General features: G+C 33.0%; 1 protein-coding gene across 9 annotated transcripts in view; it reads right to left on the bottom strand.

Moving 5' to 3' along the window:
• The window catches only part of TRDN (triadin), a 400,855-nt gene that overhangs the window by 135,812 nt on the left and 240,502 nt on the right, over positions 1-24,541 (bottom strand). For 6 of the 9 annotated variants that reach the window (XM_081295982.1, XM_081295980.1, XM_081295981.1 and 3 more), the window contains 6 exons: positions 22,350-22,379; positions 15,683-15,712; positions 14,903-14,920; positions 10,146-10,178; positions 9,997-10,023; positions 7,769-7,795 (listed from right to left, as the gene is read on the bottom strand). In XM_081295982.1, the coding sequence (XP_081152108.1) occupies positions 7,769-7,795; positions 9,997-10,023; positions 10,146-10,178; positions 14,903-14,920; positions 15,683-15,712; positions 22,350-22,379 (165 nt within the window). Of the gene's footprint in view, positions 1-7,768; positions 7,796-9,996; positions 10,024-10,145; positions 10,179-13,054; positions 14,698-14,902; positions 14,921-15,682; positions 15,713-22,349; positions 22,380-24,541 lie in introns of those variants that run through there. The other 3 variants (XM_081295978.1, XM_081295985.1, XM_081295984.1) reach the window with 3 other exon arrangements.

The raw sequence follows: 24,541 nt of genomic DNA on the forward strand, positions 1-24,541 counted from the left end.
ATAAATTAAGCCTACAAAAGAAGTCATATAAATATCCTCTTCTTCATGCTGCCTCAAGACTGTGAGCTCCAGGACCCAGCAGACCTCTTAGTATTTTATATCTTCCAGGTGACTTTGACAGTCGTTCTTTGCTTCTGCATGCATCAGAATCATCATGGAGGGCTTTTAAAATACAGGGGCAGGTCCAGGAAATTGAGATGGTAACTCTGGGCATGTTCTAAGAATTCGCCTTTCTAACTAGTTCCCAGGTGATGGTTTTGCTGCTGAACTGGACCATATTTTGGAAGCTGATTACCAAACTTCCTCTAAGAATCTGCTCAGGTCAATCCTACAGTGATCTTTACTCCTGTTTGCCTCAGGTCTACCATGAGCTCTCCAGCAGAAAAGAGAATTTATGGCTCTGTATTTCTCTCCAAAACTTTATCTCTTTCCAAAGCCCTTCCACTGTCCCCTTCGTCCATTAGCAGTACTTGTCCCTATATTTTCAGCTTCTTAATATGCTCCCTATATTCTATCTATAAATCAAGCCCTATCTCTCCAAAGATGTTGTGTCCCTACAATCTTTTAAAATAAAGAACATTTATTTTTCCATGCTCCACATATTAAGGCATCTGGAAGGGGTATACACTTAACCCTGTTGGCTTCTTAGTCCTTTCCATAGATTGTCATCTCCTTGTTTCCTCCAGATCCCAGTTCTTCTAAAGTACAAGCTATCAAATCATAGCAGGCTCTAAACCTCTTTATTGTTGTTGTCAACCAATCTAGCTGCATATCCTTTCATTCATTGAATAATTTTGCACATCACTACCCTTCTCTACACTACTGCTATTGTGAGATTTAATTAAGAATCATTCTCAAAGCTAAATGTATATTAGAATGTGCTAGAGAATTTTGATAAGTCTATTCTATTCAGATGTCTGAGGTGAGATACAGAGCCTGAATTAATGACCCTGGGGTGAGTCCTGGGTATTGGTATACTTATATGACTTTCAAACACTTCTAATATTTAACAGAATTAGGAGTCACTGTTATACATGATGCATGCAACCACATGAGCTCTCACTTCCTTGAGCTCCTCACTTGAGAAAACCAGAAACCCCACTTCTCTGATGACTACCGCAAATATACACTTGGACTTTTCCATTATGGTCAAAACTTGATTTCAAAAATCCTGTTCCCTGGTACTGTTGCATGTCTTCACATTTCACTTACTAAAGAACTCCCTCTAAATAGTATCTGATCCCATCAATACTGTGATTCCTTCAATCTTATCACTTTCCTACCACTCAAGATCTTCCTCATGTTCTGTCTTTACTTCTAACCAAGCTTGATTAAATGACCTGTGGTTAGATCACTCACTTCTGTTTAGTATTCATAGTCATCTTCTGTATTCATTTCTGGGGCTGCCTTTAAGATGCTGGGTGGATTTTTTTTTGAGGCTCTGCAGGGTAGAAGTACAAAATCAAGACCTTGGCATGGCCCTCTGAAGCTCCCTCTGAAGGCAGTAGGGTGGATTCTCTTTGTGCCTGGCAAGTTTCTGGTGATTGCCAGCAATCCTTGGCATTTCTCTGTCTGCCATGGCTCTGATTTCTTTCTTTTGTTGACACTGCTGTTCTATCTCTACATGTGTATATGTTTCAAAAATTTCCTCTTCTTATAAAGACACCAGTCATCAGATTTAAGGCCCATTCCAATTTAATATGACCACAGCTTAACTTTGTAAAGACCCTATTTTAAAATAAAGTTATGACTGCAGGTACAGAGTTAGAACTTCAGCATAACTTTGTGGGGGCTGAAGTTATCTGGCAAAATACCCAATGTATTTTTTGCTAGTTGCCTAAGCAGCCATTCGACCTGGAGAAAGACCCTAACCGCGTTGCCAACCTTGCTTCAAATGTCAATCAGAACACTCATGGGAATGTTCAGCACTGGCCAACAATATTCTTCCAGACCTAGTGAAGTTGTTTTCCTCTTCCCCTTGACAACATGCTCACAAATTCAACTCTTTCCTCAAACTGTCCAAATCCAGCAACATAAAGGGAAGCTGCCTTTGAGAAATTCATAGAGAAAATAAGTACAGGCTACCTTGATTTTCTACCACCTCACTAGCATATACCCATCCTCTTTCTAGTTTTAAAGGATAATCAGTCCCTGCAGCTATTTAGTATGTATCCTTCCATCTGCACCCTGGGTCCCACCTCCTTGTATCTACTCAAGGTCATTGTTCTTGCAAGGTTGCTCCTATCTGCTACCTCATCAGTTCTCACCTTTCCTGATATGTTCACATCATCTCAAAAGCATGAATACTCTGTATCCACAAACCACCACATCTTTCAACTCCCTGCTCCCTCCCTGTTCCATGCAGCCTCTAGAGAGCTTCTCCACTCCACCCCAGCACTTCTGTCTTCTCACTCTCTATTTTTAAACTTGTTTCATAGTGAAAAAATATTATATAAATTAAAGGCACATGACATTTGTGCATATCTTAGTGAATGGTGATAATGAATGCTAACGTGTGTATCCCCTACAAGCTTAAGAAATAGAATGCTATCAAGACCTTTGGAAACTTCTGACTTACCCCACCATTGTTGTACATAATAACTCTTTTCATCCTGGAGTTACTCTTGACATTAATTTCACAAAAATATTTCTTTATACAATTTTGTATTACATGTATTTGTCTCTAAATAGAGGTAGGATAATTTTATATGAATTAAATTATATTGATTAGTGAACAAATTTGTATAAATTAGATTATATGGCTTAATTTTTCTCATTTTTTTTCAAAACATTGAAATGGCCAGGCATGGTAGTGTACAAATATAATTCCAACTACACAGAAGGCTGAGAAAAGAGTGAGAGAGAGAGAGAGAGAGAGAGAGAGAGAGAGAGAGAGAGAGAGAGAGAGAGGTAGACTTGTTGATAGGAGTAGCTGTCATTGATCACTTTGAACTGCTATATAAGATTCCATTGTGTAAAAATTCTATATATTATCTGTTCTACTGTTGATGGAATCTAGGTCATGACTAATTTTGTGCTAGTATAAATAATTTGACTACAAACATGTGCAAAAGTGTTCTTAGAAGGTGAACTCGCTGGGCCATGTCATGTGTCCATGTTTGAGTTCAGTATATAAATGCTATAGTTTTCTCCAAAATTTTACATTCACATCACTAGTGTATGCAAGTTTGTATTGCTCCATTCATCATCATCATATGATCATATCTCCCACTTTATTCCAATCTGGTATGAATATATAGTATCCTTTTCTGAGTTTATGTAAAATTCCATTATTGCTTAGAAGTTCAACATTTGGAAATGTTTGCAGGTCATTTGCACTTTTCTTTTTTTAAGCTTGCTTCTAGCTTCTGTTTTTCGGCCCATTCTTCTGCCAAATGGTCAAATGCTTCCTCTTGTTTTTCAGTTTTTTTTTTTTTTTTTTTTTTTTTTTTACAACTAGTCTCTTGTTACTTATCTGTGTTATAAACAGCGTTCACAAGTTTCTGGCTTCTTTTTTATATCTCTTTAGGAGGTCTAATAATACTTCAGTCAATGCAATAAATCAACTTTTAAATTCATGGTTTGAATTTTTCACATCTAGTTTTCCCAATTTTCTCATATTTCAAAAAATTATAAATATGTTTTTCTAGGCTTTTAAAAAAATAGCATGATGTTTTGCCTTTACTATTTTAGTCCCTGAACCATCTGGGATTGATATTTTAGAATTGTATGAAGTAGGGATAAATTACATTTTTTTGTAATGAATTCTAACTACATCAGCAACATTTTAAAATAATCTACCCATTCTCTATCTGAAATGGCTGTTCTTTCTTACATCAGATTTTTGCTCACATGGGATTCAATTTAGGTCTTGTTTTTTTTTTCTCAGTCTTGTTAGAGAATTTGTCTGCATCTACACCAATACCATGCTACCCTTTGAAATAATAATATCAGGAGATGTATTTGAACAACAATATCAGAAAATCTGTGTATTTACACAGTTAAGACTCAAACCCAACAGTGGTCTCTCAGTTGTTATCATTTATACTGCTATTTTTCTGTGGCCATCATTTTATTTTCTGGTACTGAAATTTATTCCTAGTTTCTTACTTAAAATCCTCACTGCCTCCTTCCTACTTCCTTGTGTCTAAATCAGCCTTAGATTCTGCTTCTGCTAGTACTTTTTTTTTTCTCTCTCTCTGTCTTTTCTTTTCTTTGCCAATCTTGGTGGACATTCTTGGATTCTGTACCATGAAATTTTCCAAATTAAAGCTATCACCCAGTACACCAATCTTAGCTTTACACATAATCTTAATAACAAGCATGTATTGCCCTACTTCCTCAGTCAATCCCTCACAACCTAGTTTTCCTGGTACATTACTCCAGTGCTACATCAATACTGTGTTGAGTGTATTCGGACAACAGCAACTGAGATGTGAGGAGCCCATCATGTAAATTATTATACAGACTAAGCAAGTGAGAAGATGGTCTAGTAATAATTATCCTGGGATAGTATAGTCAAACATGACTATTGCTGACATTCATGATCATGTTTGGTATGCACACATTCTATTTGATATCAGATGTGCTGGTTCAGGTCCATATTCCCTTTCCTCAAGAATTCCTATGCCAGAAAATGTACTACTGAGTCCAAAAATGTATCATTTTGCTAATACAAATTGTCTCCAAGTATTACTTTAATGTTAAATAACTAATTAAATTCAAAAGGACTTAACCGTTCAATTCTGCATACTGGCTTCTCCTGAATGATCCTGACATGCATTGGAAGAACAGGTCACAGAAGTCTGACCTACACATTTAGACACTGAAGTGTGGTTAGAGTGATGAACATAGGCTTGGTGGCTGAGCATTCTCAAAAGTCTGCAGAATACTTAAAATCAGAGGATGAAAAATGTCGGTTTGTGGTATTTTTGTAAAAATTTAGATCTACAGTTTAAAAATGACTAGACTTTGGCCCTGACCTGGTATTTGATGAAAAATTTTTCTTAAATTCAATTGACCTCAGGCTGGTTGAACACACACATATGGGATATGTGATATAAACCTCGAAGTCCTCAACACAGAGGGAGTGAACTATTGCAGTGTCTCCCAAGGACTAGAAAACGCTGATCCTTGACCAAAATAAATAAAGTTGGGGGGATGTGGTCAACCGATTGAATATAAAACAACTGCTGTCGACTTTATTGAAGATTCACCATGATTAGTATTAAACATCTGAACTATTCTACTCCAATGGCCTACTTGTTTGATCCTAATTGTATTGCCAAACTATATGTGGCTATATGATGTATGGGGGGACATGCTCAGGGAACTATGGTGATGGTACTTTGTTGCACTGAGGCATTTTTTGCTTGTTCCCTGAGAAAGAGAATTATCTGTGTTGTCTTGCAGAAATTGTAAAACCTATATTTGGCATCCCTGCCTGGTCCAAGGCATTCTTCTTCCATCAACACCATTCTGTGGTCCATAACTCTATATGTGACCTTCCCCAACATTGTGTCATTGAACCTGGGACGGTTTCTCTCTTCTTCAAGTTCTTAAAATCTATTAGAAGCTCTACCGTGAAATGATACAGCCCATAGTTCAATCAAGTCTTCCAGTGTTTTTCCTAGTTTGACTTCAATTATTCATCAGTACCTGAGGGAACAGTTTCAATCCACTAAATTAATCTTCTTTCTATTTTTTTCTCTAATCCAGTGTTAATGGCAAATGTCCCTTTACATTTACCATGGACTTGCTCTGTCACTATCACCTTTCCTATGAAATTCAATACCATGGAATTTCATTACATAAAATGTTTGCTTTATGTTAATTCAGCTACATATTTCACTTTCACACTTGCTCTCATAATTTAAGATAATGTAAATTTGTATCCCGGATGTGCAGGCTACATACACAAAACTATTTGCACCATACTATATGGAAGATTTAAAGACTTTTCAAGAGTATTTGTAATGATATATAATTTTCATTTTAGGCATTGAATTTACAAACAGCCCACTGTATATAGGAAATGTGCAACACTTCTTATGTTGTATGGCTATAATTTCCAAGCAACAAACAAGAAACCAATTCTTAATTGGAGAAGTGACTGTTATTAGAAAATCTGAACAGCTTATGAGTTATCTCTCATTAATTTTTATATTGACAGAAAATGTCCATGTAAAGTTCATATGTCTCAACCACATAAGGAGTAGAATATTAACTCTTGAAATTTTTATGTTGGGTTTTAATGATTTGGTAACCCAATATGCTAATCTCCTGAAAAACATGCTGATCTTTTAAAAACTTGATTGGATAGTGTGTTTCATAGTTGGCAGATCATACAGATTTTTTTTTTAAATTTCAGATGAATATTTTTATCTATGTCACATTTTCCTACTAAGAAAATGTTAATTTTTAGAGTAATCTTTAATCTAAAGTTCTTTACCAGAGCTGTGAAATTATCAGTTTGTTTTATACATTTTCTTGATTATGCATTTCTAAAGACTAAGTTCTAGCATACTAAACAATTCATAATATAGAGTTCCAATTAGCTTTGCATTCAACATTAAACTCACAATTTTTCATGGAAATATAAATGGAATTTTTTTTTAAAGAGAGAGTGAGAGAGGAGAGAGAGAGAGAGAGAGAGAGAGAGAGAGAGAGAGAGAGAGAGAGAGATTGAGAGAGAATTTTTAATATTTATTTTTTAGTTCTCGGTGTACACAACATCTTTGTTGGTATGTGGTGCTGAGGATCGAACCCGGGCCGCACGCATGCCAGGCGAGCGCGCTACCGCTTGAGCCACATCCCCAGCCCTATAAATGGAATTTTAGATTCATGTTAAACTTCACTTTTAAAGTCCTCAGTATCTAAGGGGAAAAATTCCAAAAGCAATGTTCTTTTTTAAAAAGAGAAAAAGAAAGACATTCTCACCTATCTAATTAACATATATTCCAACTATTCACTGATATGTTTACCAGTGATATACTAGGTCTGAAAGTATTATGTATTAGTATCATCATAAGTACTTATATAACTCTAATCCAAAGGGAAATATATATTTCATCATGCACACAACTGACCATGGGTTATATATCCAAAACTTAAAGAAGCTAACCATGTTTCTTTTTTCCAAAAATAAAATAAAGCCCTTATGCTTAAAATAATTTCCATTAATGGCAAGCTGTTAGGTATTTTACCAAATTAAGATTTACAAACAACAAAAGAAATCAGCTTTTTCCCTTGAGCATATTGTCAAGGCTACCACTGATACAAATGCCATAATATGTTATAGTTGCTAGTCAATATTTCATAATCTGAAGTTACATGGGTTAAAAAAAGAATATGATAGCAAAGAACAGTTAAAAAACTGGGGTTTCGGGGTACATTTTATTAAAGACACAAAATTTATAGTAGACAAATTATGTTGCCTATTTGTTCAAACAATTAATCATTAGAATAATTAAAAAATTATTTAATTAAGAAACTGAAGAGATCACATATTCTTCAAAGTATAAAACAAATCACAATTTGAAGAGAGGTTATCTGGACAAATTAAAATTTACAAAGTAAAGCTCTATAGATAAAGTGTCAGAAGCATGAATTCACAGAAAAGACAGAAATGAATAATTTGACATTTTATTCCAACACACAAAAAATTGGCAATCAGGCTCAAAAATTAGCATTAGCAATGTCTACAGCAGAACAGTCAAGAGAATAAGCTGCTAAAATATGCTCCACTTAAAAGTTTTATTCAACATACTTGCTTTCACTTGTTTTTCACTTGCAGCTGTTAATGATAAAAAAGAAGGTCTATGTTAAACATACTTGTGTTTTTATAAAATAACTTTAAGGTTTTTTTAGTTGTTTATAAGACTGTGTGTATAATCTTAAGGACCAAAAGGAAAAAACAAAAACAACAACAATAACAACAAAACAACAAAAAAGCGAATCTTAGAGAATACATAGCACTACAATGTCTTTGACATACTCTAAAAATACTCATTAACCACAGATTTTTGTTTTTGTTTTCTGGGGGACTGCTATTTATACATCTTCCAACATAGAAGTATCATTCGTGACTCATTTATTAGTTTTCCATTTTAAGTTTGCAAAGAATCTGATTGCTTTTATATTCAGGAAAATACATTTTTCTCAAATTCTATAAAACAAAATGAGAATAAATAAAGAAATAATATGGCAGATTATCCAATGGTTTAAATTTTAAAAATACAACTAATTACTGCTAAGTGGCTACACTGTAATCACACCCTGAAATGAACAGATGATTTGAAGCAATTTTAAGTTATGGTATTGTGTCATGTTCAATATGAGACCTGGTATTTAGCTATGAAGATCCTTAAAATTAGTTATACCAAAAGTCATTTGATATGCCCCTCCGTATTTTAAAATGTGTCTCTATTTGAGCTTTTTGCATATGTACATAAGTATAAATGTGTGTTACAGAGCACTAGTGGGAATGCATTCTTGAACAAATAGGCTGTCCTCTATAAATAGATAAACCATTCCTTACCAAAGGTTAAATGGTAGGGCTGTTAATGTGAGATGGTGAAATGTGCCATTACTTCATCTTGTAAATTATGTATTTGGAATTCATTCAATTTTTAAATTTTAAAAACTGGGATTATTCTACTTGGTGTCCTTATTTCACTTCATACATTGTTATCAAGTGCCCTCTGTATGTTTGGAATCACAATAGGCATTCTGAAAATAAAGAGATAAAAATAGGCTCTATCCTCTAATTAAGAACTGTTGAAAGTGTAAAAAAGAAGAGAGTATTATTTTAACAGTATATTAAATGCTATTGTAAAGGTAAGGAAATGATGCTATAGAATTGGTTGGAGAGATACCTAAGCAGATTGGGGTTATTGCAGTAGTTTTAACAAACTGGGAAGAAGAAAACATGTGGCTTTAAACCTGTGATTTGCTATGGTTGTGGCTAGGACAGTCCTATGGTGTAGCAGCTCTATTTGCATTGTTATGTACAAGTGGCAAATATTATTTCCACTTAAATACAATTAAACTGAAGGAATTACTACAGGACATTATATGAAGCTATGACTACCTGCAACATGTGCATACAAACACAAGCACACACCAGCACAAATACCCTCCTCTAACAAAAAAACCTCCTGGTTCTTTGGGTGACATTTCTTCATGCAAACTCAACATGAAAAAAAAAAGGAAAGAAAGAAAGAAAAAAATGAAAAGAAAAACAGAAATAAATAAAAAAGAAAGAAATAGAGGTCACTAGAAAACATCAAAAATTTTCATTCAAATGACTTACTGAGCAGGTAAAATGTTAGAAAAAAATAAGAAAATGATTTGGTGTCTATAGTAACTGCACTTTCAGTATTTGTTGATTGGTTGGTTTGTCTCATTGTTTGATTCTCAGTTCAATTTTTTCCTATTAGATTACAAATATATTGAGAGTAAATCTATCTTTCTTTCTAAGACAAATCCCCAAGTGTTCAAGAAATGCTACTAAGTAACATTATGCATGAGGGAAGAATATTTCCTGGAAGTGAATATTTCACATTTGAAAAGCAAAGCGATATTAGATGCATTCACAGGAAGTGTTTTGCTCATGTTTTATTTTGTTCTTTGCATTTTTTTACACTAAACAAAAAAAAATCTGCTTCTCAAAGATTGCACACAGAAGTCCACTAGGGATATTATGAAGTTGCAGTTTCTTATTCAGTAGGACTGGGTGGGGCATTCATTTTCTTAATGAGTCTACATTCCTACCTCAGCATCAGATGCTGCTGGCTCACAGGCCTCACACTGAGTAGCAAGGGTGCAGTGTGTTATCAGGCTTTTACTTTGTAAAACTGGCTTGATGTTATGTTTGTGTCAAGAGCTTGAAAGAAAGGCTGAGATTTCCTGACCTCTACTGCCTCAGACCAACCTTTACACATAGTCTGAGGCTACCTGTTGGTAGAGAGAGTCCACTTCACCAGAGTAACTCACCTGAAGGTTCCTTCTTTGGTGACTTTGCTATATCAAGCAAGAAAAGAAAAAAATCAATATTTTATGCCATTCATTTATAATTTATCATAAAGTTGCAAATTAAATAATATCATAAAATTTTTAAAAATATAATACTTTAAAGAAATTACCTGGTTCTGCATGTTTTTCTTTCTTTTCCTGTTCTGAAACATATTTTATTACTGTTATTATCATTGTCATTATTATTACAATTTATTATTATGACAATTATTATTAGTAGTAGTACAATTATTATTACAATTATTACAATTCTGTGAATCACATCTTAATTGTTTTAACATAAGCAAACACACATGCTGATGCTGGATTGCAGTAACTAATAAATACCTTGAAGAGAGTGTAATTTCTCTTGGGAATTCCCTCAAAGTGTAGCATCAAAATATTCTTGATATTTACAGGAATTCTAACTTTACATAAATAATAAACCAGAAACATAAAAAATCTATAAAAATGGAGAAAAATAAATTTATTACCATTTTAGATCTACATGAAATAAATCTGGAATGAAAAGTAAGCTCAAAGGATAGGTATTATGGCTGTTTAAAAATAATTCTCAGAAAAAATGAAGATGGACAGATTTCATATTTACTCTTTTCTAAATATATTCTTATATTGAAGAGATATTAATTCAGCTAAGAAAAATATTCTCTTGGGATATATTTAAGACACTAAAATAAGCTAAGAAGCAAAGGAGGAAGCAAAACATACTTGCCTGGTTTGAGGGAGAAATACAAATGCTCCTTATAGAGTTCTCAGCTAACATTTATTTTTAAGAACCTTCTTTAGTCAATATTGTTTGACACAAGCATTATTCTAGACTCAAGAGGCATTAAGAGCATAAAGAGAAAGCCAACAGAATGGGAGAAGATCTTTGCCACCTGCTCCTTAAGTAGGACATTACTATCCAGAACAGACAAAGAACTCAAAAAACTTAATACCAAAACCACACAAACAAATAACCTAAACAATGTGGACAAAGGAACTGAACAGACATTTCTCAAATAATGAAATACAAATGCTCAACAAATATTTATTTTTTAAGTTCAATATCTCTAGAAAATAGGGCTACACAAATCAAAACTACACTGAGATTTTATCTCACTCCAGTCATAATGGCAACTATCAAGAATATAAATAATCATAAATGCTGGTGAGAATGTGGGGAAAAAATTACACTCAGCTGTTGGTAGTGGGACTGCAGAGTAATGTGACACTCTGAAAAGCAGTGTGAAGATTGCTCAAAAAACTAGCAATACCGTAGCTATCCCACTCCTCAGTATATAACCAAAAAATTTAAAATCAGCATCTAATATTGATGCAGGCTCATCAATATTTATAGCAGCACAATTCACAATAGCCAATCCCTATGGAAACAAACTTGATGCTCTTCAACAGATGAATGAATAAAGAAAATGTTGTCCAACTACACAATGGAGTATTACTCAGCCATAAAGAAAACTGAAATTATGGCATGTGTGGGTAAATGAATGGAACTGGAGGCTATCATACTAAGTGAAATAAGCCAGTCCCCAAAAGTCAAAGGTCAAATGTTATCTCTAATATGCAGAAATAAATCCAAAAGGGTGAGGAAGATGTAAAGAAAGAAAAAAAAAGAGTGGGAATTTCATCAAAACAGAGGAAAGATCAGTAGAATAAACAAAGGGGATAGAGGGGGAGGAAGTAGAGAGGGGAAAAGGGAAGAACCATGGAATGAAACTGACTCCACTTTTACATGTGCATACATGAATATAGCACAGTGAACCCTAACATCAAGTATATCCACAAGACACTAATTTAAAAAAAAAGAAAAAGAAAAGAAAAAAACTACCAGTACAGTGAAATATCAGTAGAGTAGTAAGACTGGAGCAGGAGAAGGGAGGCAGGTGGGGAAGTGCTAGGGACTGAATTAGAGCAAATTATATTCCATAGTTGTGTGATTATATCAAAATGTATCCTAATGTTTTAGGTAATTAAAAAGATTCAATAAAAATTAATACAAAAAGAAGAAAGAAGACATCACTCTACAAGAGGACAATATGGTTTTTCACAAAATCAACATTCTGAAAGGAATAACAAACTGGAAATCCATAGGGCAGCAATGCCTTGGAGAAGCCCACAGTGCTGGGTCCTGTGTGGTGGCAGTTCGACAGGACAGTACGGCAGCAGATTCTTGGATTTATGACATTTCCTTGATTTGTGTTCCATTCCTTTTCTATAATGGGTTAAGTTAATAATAAATTATATACGTCCTCAAAAGATAAAGAGGAAGCTAACATTTACAATATACAGTGTACTAATTTTACATGAAGTGCAAGCACTAATTTTATGGGAAATGTTATCATCCACATTCTATTCTTATTTATTTTGACTAGGTAAGCATGTCAAATTAATTTAAAAGAAAGTTTTCAAGAAATACTATTAGACACTATCTGATACTTTAAAGGAAAAGGTTAGAGAAATTCCTTAAAGTTTCATTTATGGAATAAAATTTGAAAACTGGAAGCTGTTCATGCTGAAAGAATTCTATGAACTGTATTTTAGAAACACTTGGGTCACAGAAACCTGTATGGTGATGGCACAATCTACCAACCTTCAATTCCACTCATCAGGCATATCATTGTGCAGGGGTAAAGAGCAACTTGCACACTTTTAGACCATGCACAGGCAGCAGAACAAACAAAAGAGCTTTCTTGAGCAAGGGTTGCAGGCTAAGCGGAAGGAGTATAGGTGACTGAGCAAAAATCCAACATAACAAAAATATTACCAAGTGTCTGGCAAATTAAACGTATTGTTTAACTGCTGGATGAAAGATTGAACTATACGACATTTGTAAAGTAATTAAAACAAACAAAAAAGAAATTACTGGATGCAGGACATCAAAATCAAGCACCAGCTACATATGAAATTTAAAGTTAAAGAAAAAAAGACTGCACTAGAATATTAGAAAGTCATCACATAATAATATACTGTGCTAATTGGGATGATATGTAAGAAAACACATGCAGAAATTTTTACGATATATGATATTACATAGAATATTTATTGAATAATTATGTATTATTTAACAATTATTATTAATATAATGATAAATATAAACAATTTTACCATTAAATTCTACAGGGACTGCCAAATAAGGCCCCTAATTGATCATTTGAGTTATTTCTTTTTATTTTGAAAAAATTATAGATTACAGGAATTTATAAAATATACAAAATTTACAAAATGAAGTATATGTGAATTCTTTGCCCTGTTTTTATACTTAAAATAGGTCTAAACTTAAAGAACATGACTTAGAAAACAAACTTTTAATTCAAAAGAAATTAAATTAAATTTAATTAAAAAGAAAAGTGGAAACAGATTATAAGGCTAGAATATAACATCAAATGCAGCAATTTTGAAAATAAATCCAAATCAAATTCAAACACATAATAATAGCAATAGCAAAAGCAAGTCTAAATGACAAATCAGAACAAACAAGTTAATTTGGAAAAAATTCATAGCTGTTTTGAAGAAAACAATTTATTTTGCTAATGATTTCCCAAGTCACATCTGTGGAACTTCTCAAGGAGGGTATGGGTTGTGCTATAAATGAAGGCCTGAAAAGTCATGTTTATTTATTAAATACATCAATGCCCTGAAGATTTCCAAGTAGCTGCCATGTGTCTGCAGGACATTTTAAATCATATAAACTGCAATAAAGTGAAGGCCTTAAGGATATATATATATATATATATATATATATATATAAACATTTTTAAAATCTCCAGTTGTCCTCCATTTTCCTGTTTGTGGATTAGATTCTGTATCCCTGTGCCAGAACTCATCAGCAGCTGTGCACACTCATAAATCTGATGCTGAACAAACACACACTTCTCCATAGATAAATTTCTCCCTCTGGCTGGGTTGTAGCATAATTTCATGATTCCTCCTACAGGACATTTTAGAGCTCTTTCATGACATTGAATGTCTCAGAGTCCTAACTTTATAGGGCTAAAAAATACATAAGCATTTTTTTAAATGGTGTATATTTTAAAGCTAATGTTTTTAATACCAGTGGGATCTTAAGAACTATATAGTCCTGGAATGGTGCTAATTTTTAATAGCTAATTGAGTAGGGTGAATTTTATTTTTTAATTTTTATTTGTTAAATATCTCCTATTTTCTTCAGAGGAGAATACATGTTTGCAAAAGACACAACCTCAAGGCATTGAGCTTTACTGAATAGTTACCAAATTTAATGGTGTGTCAAAGTAACATTGAACTATGCCTAAGATATGGATGCCAAGCAATGTTATTACTCAGAGTTCATAGTGCCTATAGGGAGAAAATCCCATCACAGACAAAATGTAATATAGTGTTTACACATGTCAAATATTTATGTATTACAAGAAGAAAGACAATAGGGATTAGGTCATAAAAGTAACCTGGAAACCAACTTCTACTCAGTATTTTCTAAGAACTGAGAACTGACAAAATTATAAGATCTAAATTTACACACACTTTAAGACTATTTGGGTTAATGCAACATGTTTATATTTTCTGTTACAAAACTGTGGATAGTGATATTAAGTGTTTGCCAGAGTTGGGGGAAAAAAAAGGTTATAAAAAAGCTGGCTATGCTTTCCAGGTCACTCTGACCCTGCAGGCCATGTATTCTTCATTCTGACAAAAAAATAAATAAATAAATAAAAAGAAAGAAAGAAACAAAAAAGCCAGAAACAAAACAAAACAAAACAGTTCACATGCATAAAACACAGAACAAGTACATTCAAGATTGCAAGTTTAAATACACCAGCAATCCAGTTTATAGCAGTAGAAAGAAACAGCACACACCACACACAAATAGACTTTGCATGCAGTTTCTTACTTTTTCCCTTCAACTGCTCTGTTGAAAGAAATATAAACAGAAAAACATTGGTCTTAAAAGCATTAAAGATAAAACTTACTACTATCATATTTCTTAGACCACATATTTTCCACAGTCTCCCAAATTATTCCCCTTGAATTTTACAATGAGTGTTGCTCTGAGATATTGTCAATTATCATAAGAAGTGCCATAATTTGATTGAAAAACATTATTCGACAATTATTATAATGTTTAGTCATTTTAAATTATTTACACCTAGCAGTCTTCTTAAATAAACACACATGGACAAACTTAAAAAAAATTGTGTAGATAAATACTTTGTACCAATGAACAAATGTGAAAAAGTCCAAAAGATGCAAGTATATACTTGCCAAATGGGTTATGATTTCATTCCATTTATAATCCATGCTGATGTGTTGAAAATTAACTGAATGTATACTTTCTCATTAAATGAATGCTTGATACTTTACATTGTTTTATTTGTAAAGCAAAATTTGAGAATGATAACTGTCAAAAGTAAATATATGCAGGATTAAATTTTTTAATACTACTGAATATTTCTCATGGCAGTGTTAATAGAAAAGATTTGAATTCTTTCTTTAGTCTCTCTCTCTCCCTCTCTCTCTCTCTCTCTCTCTCTCTCTCTCTCTCTCTCTCTCTCTCTCTACTTCCCTTCCCATTTTCTATTTCATTAGTATTTTTTTCAATATTGATTCTTTAAGAAAAAAGCTACTTTAGGGTTCATAAAATAAAAGACATGGAAAGAAACGTATACACTACCTTCTGTAGGCTTTTTTGTTTTCTTGGAATCTGAAAATATAAAGGTAAGTTATTGATAAAACAGATTAGAGAAATCAACAACTTGAATAGCTCACAGCAAAAGTGACATTAACAGTGAAATCATTTGCACTAAAATGAATTGACTTCATGCAATGTTTCTAAAATATGAAGCTTAAAGAGAAACTACCATGTTTTCAAAAGAATGAGCACTGAAGTAAGGCAGGGAGGTAAGAAACGTTTTAAAGCAAAAAATATAGAAAAAAAATAAAAGAAAATATCTACATATAATTTATATATGTATATATGAATATTAAACAGTAAACTCTGAGAAGTAGGAGAACAGTGGAAGGATTTGTGTTGTATCATCATTAAAAAATTCAGAAATATATATATTTCTATGAGAGCATAGCCAGTTTTATTTTTTCCCAACTCATGCAAACACCTAATTAATAACAGAATCCACAGTTTTGTAACAAAAAATATTACCATGGTGCATTAACCCAAACGGTCTTAAAGTGTGTATAAATTTAGTCCTTATAATTTTGTTAGTTCTCAGATCTTAGAAAATACTGAGTAGAAGTTAGTTTTCAGATTAATTTACATATATATTAGTGTGTGTGTGTGTGTGTGTGTGTGTGTGTGTATAAGTCCAGGTAAACTGCATTGTACACTCTTAGAATAATCATACACTTCCAGCACAGCATCCCACTCTAATGGAAAAGAAATAGGGTCATATTGCATGTGGGCTACTTAGGAACACATTAATTTATAACTGCTGTATAGTAATGTGTATTCTGTGGTCAACAGACATCTATTTTGCTTTTTATACAGGGACATTCAGCCTAGATCTGAGGAATTTATTATTTTCTATTATTTAGACCATAAACTCTATGTTCCTTTTACTTTAAAATAAAAGCACAAGGATTTCTGTATCTTGTTTATTTGGGAATAAAAACAACTGAGTTTATTTTTTATTTTATTTTATTTTTTGCAGAGAACTTTTCCTATTTTGTCATTTCTTATATGCTTTCATAACCTAATTTTGAGATACTCTAATACTGAAACTAGAACAATTAAGATGACCAAAGATTGAAACATGCTAAAGAAGAACAGATTCTTTGCTACCTGACAATTATCTGGCTTAGAACCTGTAACAATGGACACTCCTCATTTGCAAGTTAAGGGACCTGTGTTCCTCACAGTGATGTGGCCGTATCCGTGATCCACTTCCATAATAAAGCTCTGGACCTGACATGTTTGGAGATGACAATACACTTCTGTTTATTCACAAAAATCAGTTAGATGGCCAGTAAAGTTGTTCTATGAAAACAAAAATGATAACCAAAAATTCTAGAAACACTGTGGGGAAAGTGACAACCCATTTCGATAACTTTACCAAGTTAAAAATACTTTGGGAAAGCAACCTCAGAAAAAATCCAGGCTGTTATAAAAATTAGTATGCTTTTGGATGTGGTAATTCCATTTCTAGAAACCCAAAGAAAAAATGCAAAATTATAAATACACTTATAGGAATATTTTTTCCATGAAATAAATTTATACCTCTAAATAAAGAGAATATTAAACAGTAAACTCTGAGTCGTAGGAGAATTGTGGAAGGATTTGTGTTGTACCATATATTTAAAAAAATCAGTCATTAAAATGATGATTTTGCTAATTATGTCACAATATGGGAAAATATTAGCTAAATAACTTTATGCTGACATGGAGTTGTAATGGAAAACTCAACACAATATATGTATCTATAGAACATTTTTATTTTCAATCCAATTTCCTTCTCCTTAATAATGAGAATCAAGAATCAATAGCATATTGAATTAGATATCAATTGTACCAAAATAAAATAATATAAAACATAATAGGAAGTCCAGAGTCAGGTGAATTGTGGTACACATTAAGATGAAATAAAACATTTCATGAAATAGAAATGTGAAAAATAGCAATCTTCTGTAAGGAGATCTAACCAAACTGGTCTTTTAGAAGTTCAATATATTGACTTTAAGAATGGAAAGCTACAGTGAAATGTCATCATAAAGATCTGTCTTTCAGATTGGAGTCAATAGCTCAAAGGACTTATATAAGAAAGGAATCTGGGCAACTGAAAAACTAGAGTACTTAGAATTCAAAGATCACATACTGACCCTGAAAGGCTACCAGTACAAGCTGTTTAATATCCATGCTATTAAACTTCATTATGCCCTCTCAACATTTGTTGCTGAAATGGCTTAATCAATATAAAGGTTTACTTGGTTAATATAATTTCCTATAGACCATCTGCCCAATAATCAGAGCATCAGCCTTTTTTTAAAAAAAAAAATTAGGAACACTGAGATCCCCAACACCTATGCTTTAAAACACAGTGATGTGTTGGAAGTCTATTCAGTTCATCACTCATCTTTAGCAACACATCAGGTATGATCTATTATGTTCTTAGTGAGGACAGAGGAAATGAAGTACCAATTTATCTCAAGGGAAAAATGAACTCTCTGGTAGTCCTCTCTTGCTGGGAATAAAGAACACTGTCTCCCTTATGGAATCTGTTGGATTAACATATTTCTTCTTACAATACCATACATTTTGCTTTATTTTTCCACACAATTCCTCTTCATAGCTCAATTTTGAATCCCTAGAACTTGGGGTAATGCTCATATGCATTCAACTCTACTTTTGCTAGTGTCAGTAAACAATCAATCTCGTCTGGTTTGTTCTTAGTAGAGTTCTGTCTTCCACATGTTAAAGCAGAATTCTTAGCATTCCAGCCCCTAGGAATTCATCAATTAAAATGAGATTAAATGAATGAGATTTACCTAGATCTGCTCATCTAGCCCAAATAGTAGCACATGATCATACACACATAAAACAAACAGTCAATAGTTATGACTTCCCAAACTTAAAAAGTAAATTATAGTGATGACAATGATGATGATGATGGAAATATATTTGTTATACAATATTTGCCCCGATGTGAGAAAATTGGTTATTCATATTTTATATTTCTTGTGACTATTATGTATGTGATGAGTACTAGATATTACTGATTCATTCACAGAATATATATTTGTTGAACAATGTGAAAACTAAGAAACTGTGTTAGTCCCTGCAAAGGATAAAAGTGAATTGGACAGACCCTCTTATCAAAAGTCTGAAGTTAGCTAGAGTAAAAGGAAAAGGATTGCAAGTAACATGAAGTACAAAGTGGCAAGAAATAAGCTCCATGGAGCATTATACAAGACTGAAAGTATTTTTAACTGAGAGGACCAGAGTTCTTAGAAGACAGAGGAGTAATCATGAACTCTCCCCAAAAAAGCTGCATATTTCATAGAAAGAAAAAAAGGGGGGGTGGTAAACTCTGTTAGGATAACAGCAAAACTTTCATATGTAAAATGGAGAGCAGTTTTGTGGAATAGAGTACATAAAGGAAGAATGTGGGTAAGAATAAGAGCAACATTTCCACACAAGTAAAGGTTTAAACTACAACTAATGAATTTGGACAGGATGCCTTGTGTTCCCCTGGAACACAGGAGCATGGGAGTCTTGTGAGGAGAAAGGAGGCCACTTCCTATGTGCCTCCAAATTTCTCCTGGGAGACTTTAAAAATAATTTCTCATCACCTCCAAGCTTTCTTCCTAGACCCACTTGGAATAGAGCTGTAAACCACAGAATCATGGCTGGAGCCTGGAACTGCCTCCTCAGCAAAGAAGTGATCCTAATTTGTGTTGCATTGCAACCTCCTCCCATTTGTTTTTGCTTCACCTTTTCTGGAGTGTGGAACAAGGGCCATAAAGAGCTGTCACTTTTAGCTTCTCTTACTTTTGATGTCCATGAACGTCATAAGTTACCTCGATCTCAAAAGGGTTCCTGGCATCTTTACTACTGGATTTATCCAGGCATTGGCCTCGAGCTTGCCTTGATGTGTGCTTGACAGGAGGTTAGAAAAGGCAAGTCAGAAACAGAATATGGAAATTTAATTGCAGATTAAGGCCTGTAGAGTATGTTCTGTGATCATGGTGGAGTCACTCAATATTTTAAATAGTTAAGAATATAAAAAGTGTAATGAATACAGTTGAATATTTTGGAGAGAGATAATAATATAAGCAAGATAATTATTTCTATTGAAGAATCTCAAACATTTTCATCTCAGTACTCCTTTAAACTGTTAATAGTTACTAAAGATACAAATAGTTCTTTTTGCATTTATTGATGTTTATAATTTTTAAAATGAAAGCTAAGAAAAAATTTTAAATTTTATGTATTATTTACTCATTTATTAAATATTATAAACCTGATATATTTTAATATAAACAACATATTCTATAACAAATATATTTCCAATACATAAAATGGTGAAATAATTGACTTCTGTGACTCTCGTTAATGTCTGGCTTAATTTGAAGGCAGCTAGATTTGCATATCTGCTTGGGATTTAGTCTGTTGCACTAATATACACCACTAAGCCACTGGAAAATTATAGTGCACACTCATGTGATAATGTGAGAGAAAAAGGCAGATGGTAATTTCATATTTCTTTTAAAAAATAGTTTTGACATTGAAGAACTATGGGAAGGGCATTAGGAACCCCCTTGAAGTCATTGACCAATTAAAAAAAAAAAAAAAAAAAAAAAAACATCTGACTTTGGGAGATCATTTCCCTGGCAAATATGAGCTGTTAGTAAAACTCATTGAAGTCACAAATGGCAATGTGAAGTCCCAACTGGAAAACTAGAGCCTGTTTTGTAATGAAAATCAGTTTTTCTAATTATTTAAGGAAGGATTAAACCTAAGAGAATTTAGTCAAACTGAAAATTATAAAAGACTAAATTTGAGGAGCAAAGGAAAAGCTGGGGTTAAAACTGACATCAGAATTTAATTTTGGTGTCTACAAGGAGAGTGTTTCCTTGTAGACAGGTCTCAGACAAGGAAGCTTTTGAGTTTCCACTGGCAAAGTTCTGCCCAAATTCTTCCAAATATGGCATATAGATTATGGACAATTTATTTAAAAGGTGAAGTGACATATATAAGCCAGAAAAAATAGAGGCATAAGAATGGGGGCGGGGGGGGCACCAAACACAAATCTTAAAAGTTGTGAAATTGTAGTTTCCTAAAACGTTGACTTGGATACCAATGAAAAAATAACCATTCATATTACTCCTTTACTTAAATCAAATGAAACTTGTTTCTTTCTTTCTAAGAGGAACTACTGGAAGGATAACCAGCAATTCTATACAAAACTGTGCCAGGAACTCACAATGTCTTTATTCTTTAAAAATTCCCTATCTTTTCATCAAAGTATTCATAATATATAGTATCACTTGCCAATATACATTTAAAAGATAGCAAAGGGAACCCATATTGATTTCAATCTCTTGATGAGAAACATTAAAATGTCCTAGCAGTCATTGTTATAATACTTCAGCTTTGTTTTCTCTGAACAAATAACCAACTAAAATATTTTCTCTTTCTCATGCATATTAGCTTTAAGCTTCTTGTGTAACAGAAGCAGAATGTGACTCAAACTGTTAGGATCATGGAAAATTCTGATGTTATTAAATACAAAATATAACCCTTGTTTTTTGATCATATGGACATGTATCCACATTCTATTTTTATTAATAAAATGGGGTTAGATTAGTAAACAGTAGTGAAAATACGTATAGTTTTGTCAAGATGTGAATTACAAACATCCCTCTAAAAAGGACAGCAGTGGTGTGGTCAGTCTTAATGTTTAATGCAGGACCAAGTTTATACAATTTTCTTCCTGCCTACAAGCATCTGGCCTCTTTTTTCTTAAATTTTTCACTTTGGAAACCTTGTAATTGCAAACTCTTTCTCTGTCCTTTTGAGATATAAATTTGCTACAACCCAGAAATGTCTTTTACAAGAACCAGAAAGCCATCTTTTTTTGGAATATAATTATAGAAAAGATAGCATCCCTATCTCTCAGTCTTTTGGGAAGGTAGGAGCCTAACTTTGATAGGTCCAGTTAGAAGGCACATATGGCCTCATTGCACTGATCACCCCCAACTCATTATTGTCCAGTACTTTGATGCTAGCTCACTCCAGCATTTAAAAACTCTCAGGCGTTTAGCTTCAGTGGAATTAAGTTCAATCTCCTTCCTCTGCTAATAGACTTGACCCCTATTGAAGTAGTCTTGGATAAAGTCTTTCTTGTCCATTTAATTCCTTATAGTGCAATTTTCCTTTGCCAACAAGATATATTTTACTCCATGTCATGCCACCCCCCAAAAAACTGAATTTATTTGCAGTGGATGACTATAACTTATTTGCAGCTTAATAGAGCAAAGTAACATCAGTTACTTATTTGTGTCAGAGATGCAAGGAGTTAATATAGGAGAACGGGGTCCATAATTTACAAATTTCTAAAAATTGATAAAACTGCCAACAGAGTAGGAGGTTTGGGATTTGCAGAGGCTGTTTTATCTTGAGAAAGCTACACTAAAATTACATTTAAAGAAATAGTTCATCCTTTTGTGTGAGGTGAGATAGAAAGAGAACATTCATGCAAAATGTATGCAAATAATGGATCCAGTTATCTGAAGGGAATATGGTAAGGAGAGCAGTAAAAGCACAACTCTGAATATTGGTAAATTGTACTTACAAAAGGCAGAGTGAGATTTTACATAAAACATACCTTCTTTCTTTTCATCCTTTTTAGCTGCTGCTGAAATAATGGAAAGAAAATGGCATTTAAACATCTTAAATAATCATTACTTAGAACACTTCTAAGACTATAAGAATCTATCTCATGTATTCATAAGTTCAGTGATCACCTTTGTACCCATTAATCTATCAAAATCTGTCATAAGAATATAACCTTAAGTATTAATTCATGTGAAGATTCAAATTTAGAAATAAGCATATAGCAAAAACAATAAAAATAAATTGAATTACAGTGACAGGAAACCCAATTTGTAAAACATGTTTACTATAAGTTAATTTTAGATTCTATATTACTAATATGAGAACAATAATTACTCCTAGAAGTTCATAAAAAATAGACTATGACTGAGTGTCTCAAACAAATGGAGATGATATTTTACAAATTATTTATATCTAGCTTTTGAAAAATTATTTATCAGTATGCAATCTACACTTGTATTTATAATAAGAGTATATTAAATGTCTCATTTCATTAAGGGAGAATGAATATTCCACTCTGCTTTTTAGCAAATTTATGCTGTTATCTATACAGAGAAAGGGGCACAGAACACTTTAATCACTTTTGAATTCTGACTTCCTCTGTGGTGGCATTCGTCCAATCCTAGATCATGAATCTAATTCTGGGTAAAGGTTTTAGTTTATGGTTATTACTAGAAGGATTTGGGGGAGGTGCTCTATAAGCTTGAAATTTTTATTAGCAAGATGGACCTTGTTCTGTTCAAAGGAAATTCAGAAACAAATGCAATTGAGAGAAGTCTTAGGGCACATTATTGAATCTGAAATTGAGCACACCTCAGCACGGTCATGACACCTGACTAGACAGAAGGGTGAAGATCACTTAGGACAAGCATCCAGGACTACTTTGGACATTTATTCTATGCTGCTACAGTTGCCTAGTCATCTTTGGTGGCTTTTCTCAGTTATTCGTCACAATAGCCTTGTAACAAGGGCAACCTAGAGCAAGAACTCAAGCCTCAGAGAAGTAAAATGATTTGTTAATGATTGCCTACAGAACAAGTACCAGAATAGGGTCCCAAATTCAGGAACAAGACAGGAAGGAAATATAGTATATTTTAATTTAGTATAGGTCTTTCTATTTTTCTAAATATTATTGAAATGCTACAAATTTTGTTGTTAAAAAGTGAATCTACAGATTGATTCCAATTTGTGCCTTTTGTTTTTTTGTTTTTAATACACTTTTAACTGATAATATAAATGCAATAAAGAATCCTATTTAGATATTTTAAGTTAAATTATTAAAATATTGGTCTATTCCAATGATATTATGAGGATAGTTATGAAGACAACTAAAATGAATTCAAAGATATGGACACTGCCTGATAGATTTCAAGGCTATAGGGCATAATTAAAGCAAGTCCTGTGGCTTTGACTCAATAATTTTGTTATTCTTTGCAAAAAAAAAAAAGTAGTTTCCCTTAAGACTTAATAATTTTCAAAATCACCCAAGTATACATTTTTATTCTAAAATTCACACAAATTTTCATATTTTGCCTAATGTTTATACAATAAGGAAAAGAAGTGGAACAGTATTGTTCTTTCAGATACTGTGCAGGAGGGGTTTTGCTTTGTTTTACTGCTGAATAATCTCACAATATTTTCCATCATTTAAGCCATATTCTTTCCAAAATAATTTGGATTACATGTTAGGAGGGTAGGAGTCTTTAAAGAAAGAAACAATAAAACAACTCACAATTATTTTTGTACAGTTGCTACAATCTATCCAGGTGTCATTGAAGGCGCTCTGGCTAGTAAGCCCTGAAGCCTAAACTTTCTCTTCAACCATAAATCTACTTCTGAAAACCAAGGTGACCAATCCCTTGAACAAAAAGATGGCTGAAAATGCAAATAACTTTCCAGTGTTATTAATCCTATGAATACTAAAGAGAAGAAAGTCCCTAAATCTGAAATTCATTCAAGAATTTGCAAAATCTTTTTCAGCAACATCGAAATACATTGGTTTCTGACATAATTCATGAAAAACAATCTATACATACCCATGTGCAGTTTAAGGCATGCGATATATACACATTGTCCTTTTTGCTATTCTTATATTCTTTGACAGCTTCAGTTTCAACTTTACAATTAAAATGGAAAAGAGTTTATTGAAGGAGTTTGACTTATCAAAACTGGCACTGACTTCTA

The sequence above is a fragment of the Spermophilus citellus genome (assembly GCF_964194105.1).
Source record: "Spermophilus citellus genome assembly, chromosome: 5".
NCBI lineage: Eukaryota > Metazoa > Chordata > Mammalia > Rodentia > Sciuridae > Spermophilus > Spermophilus citellus.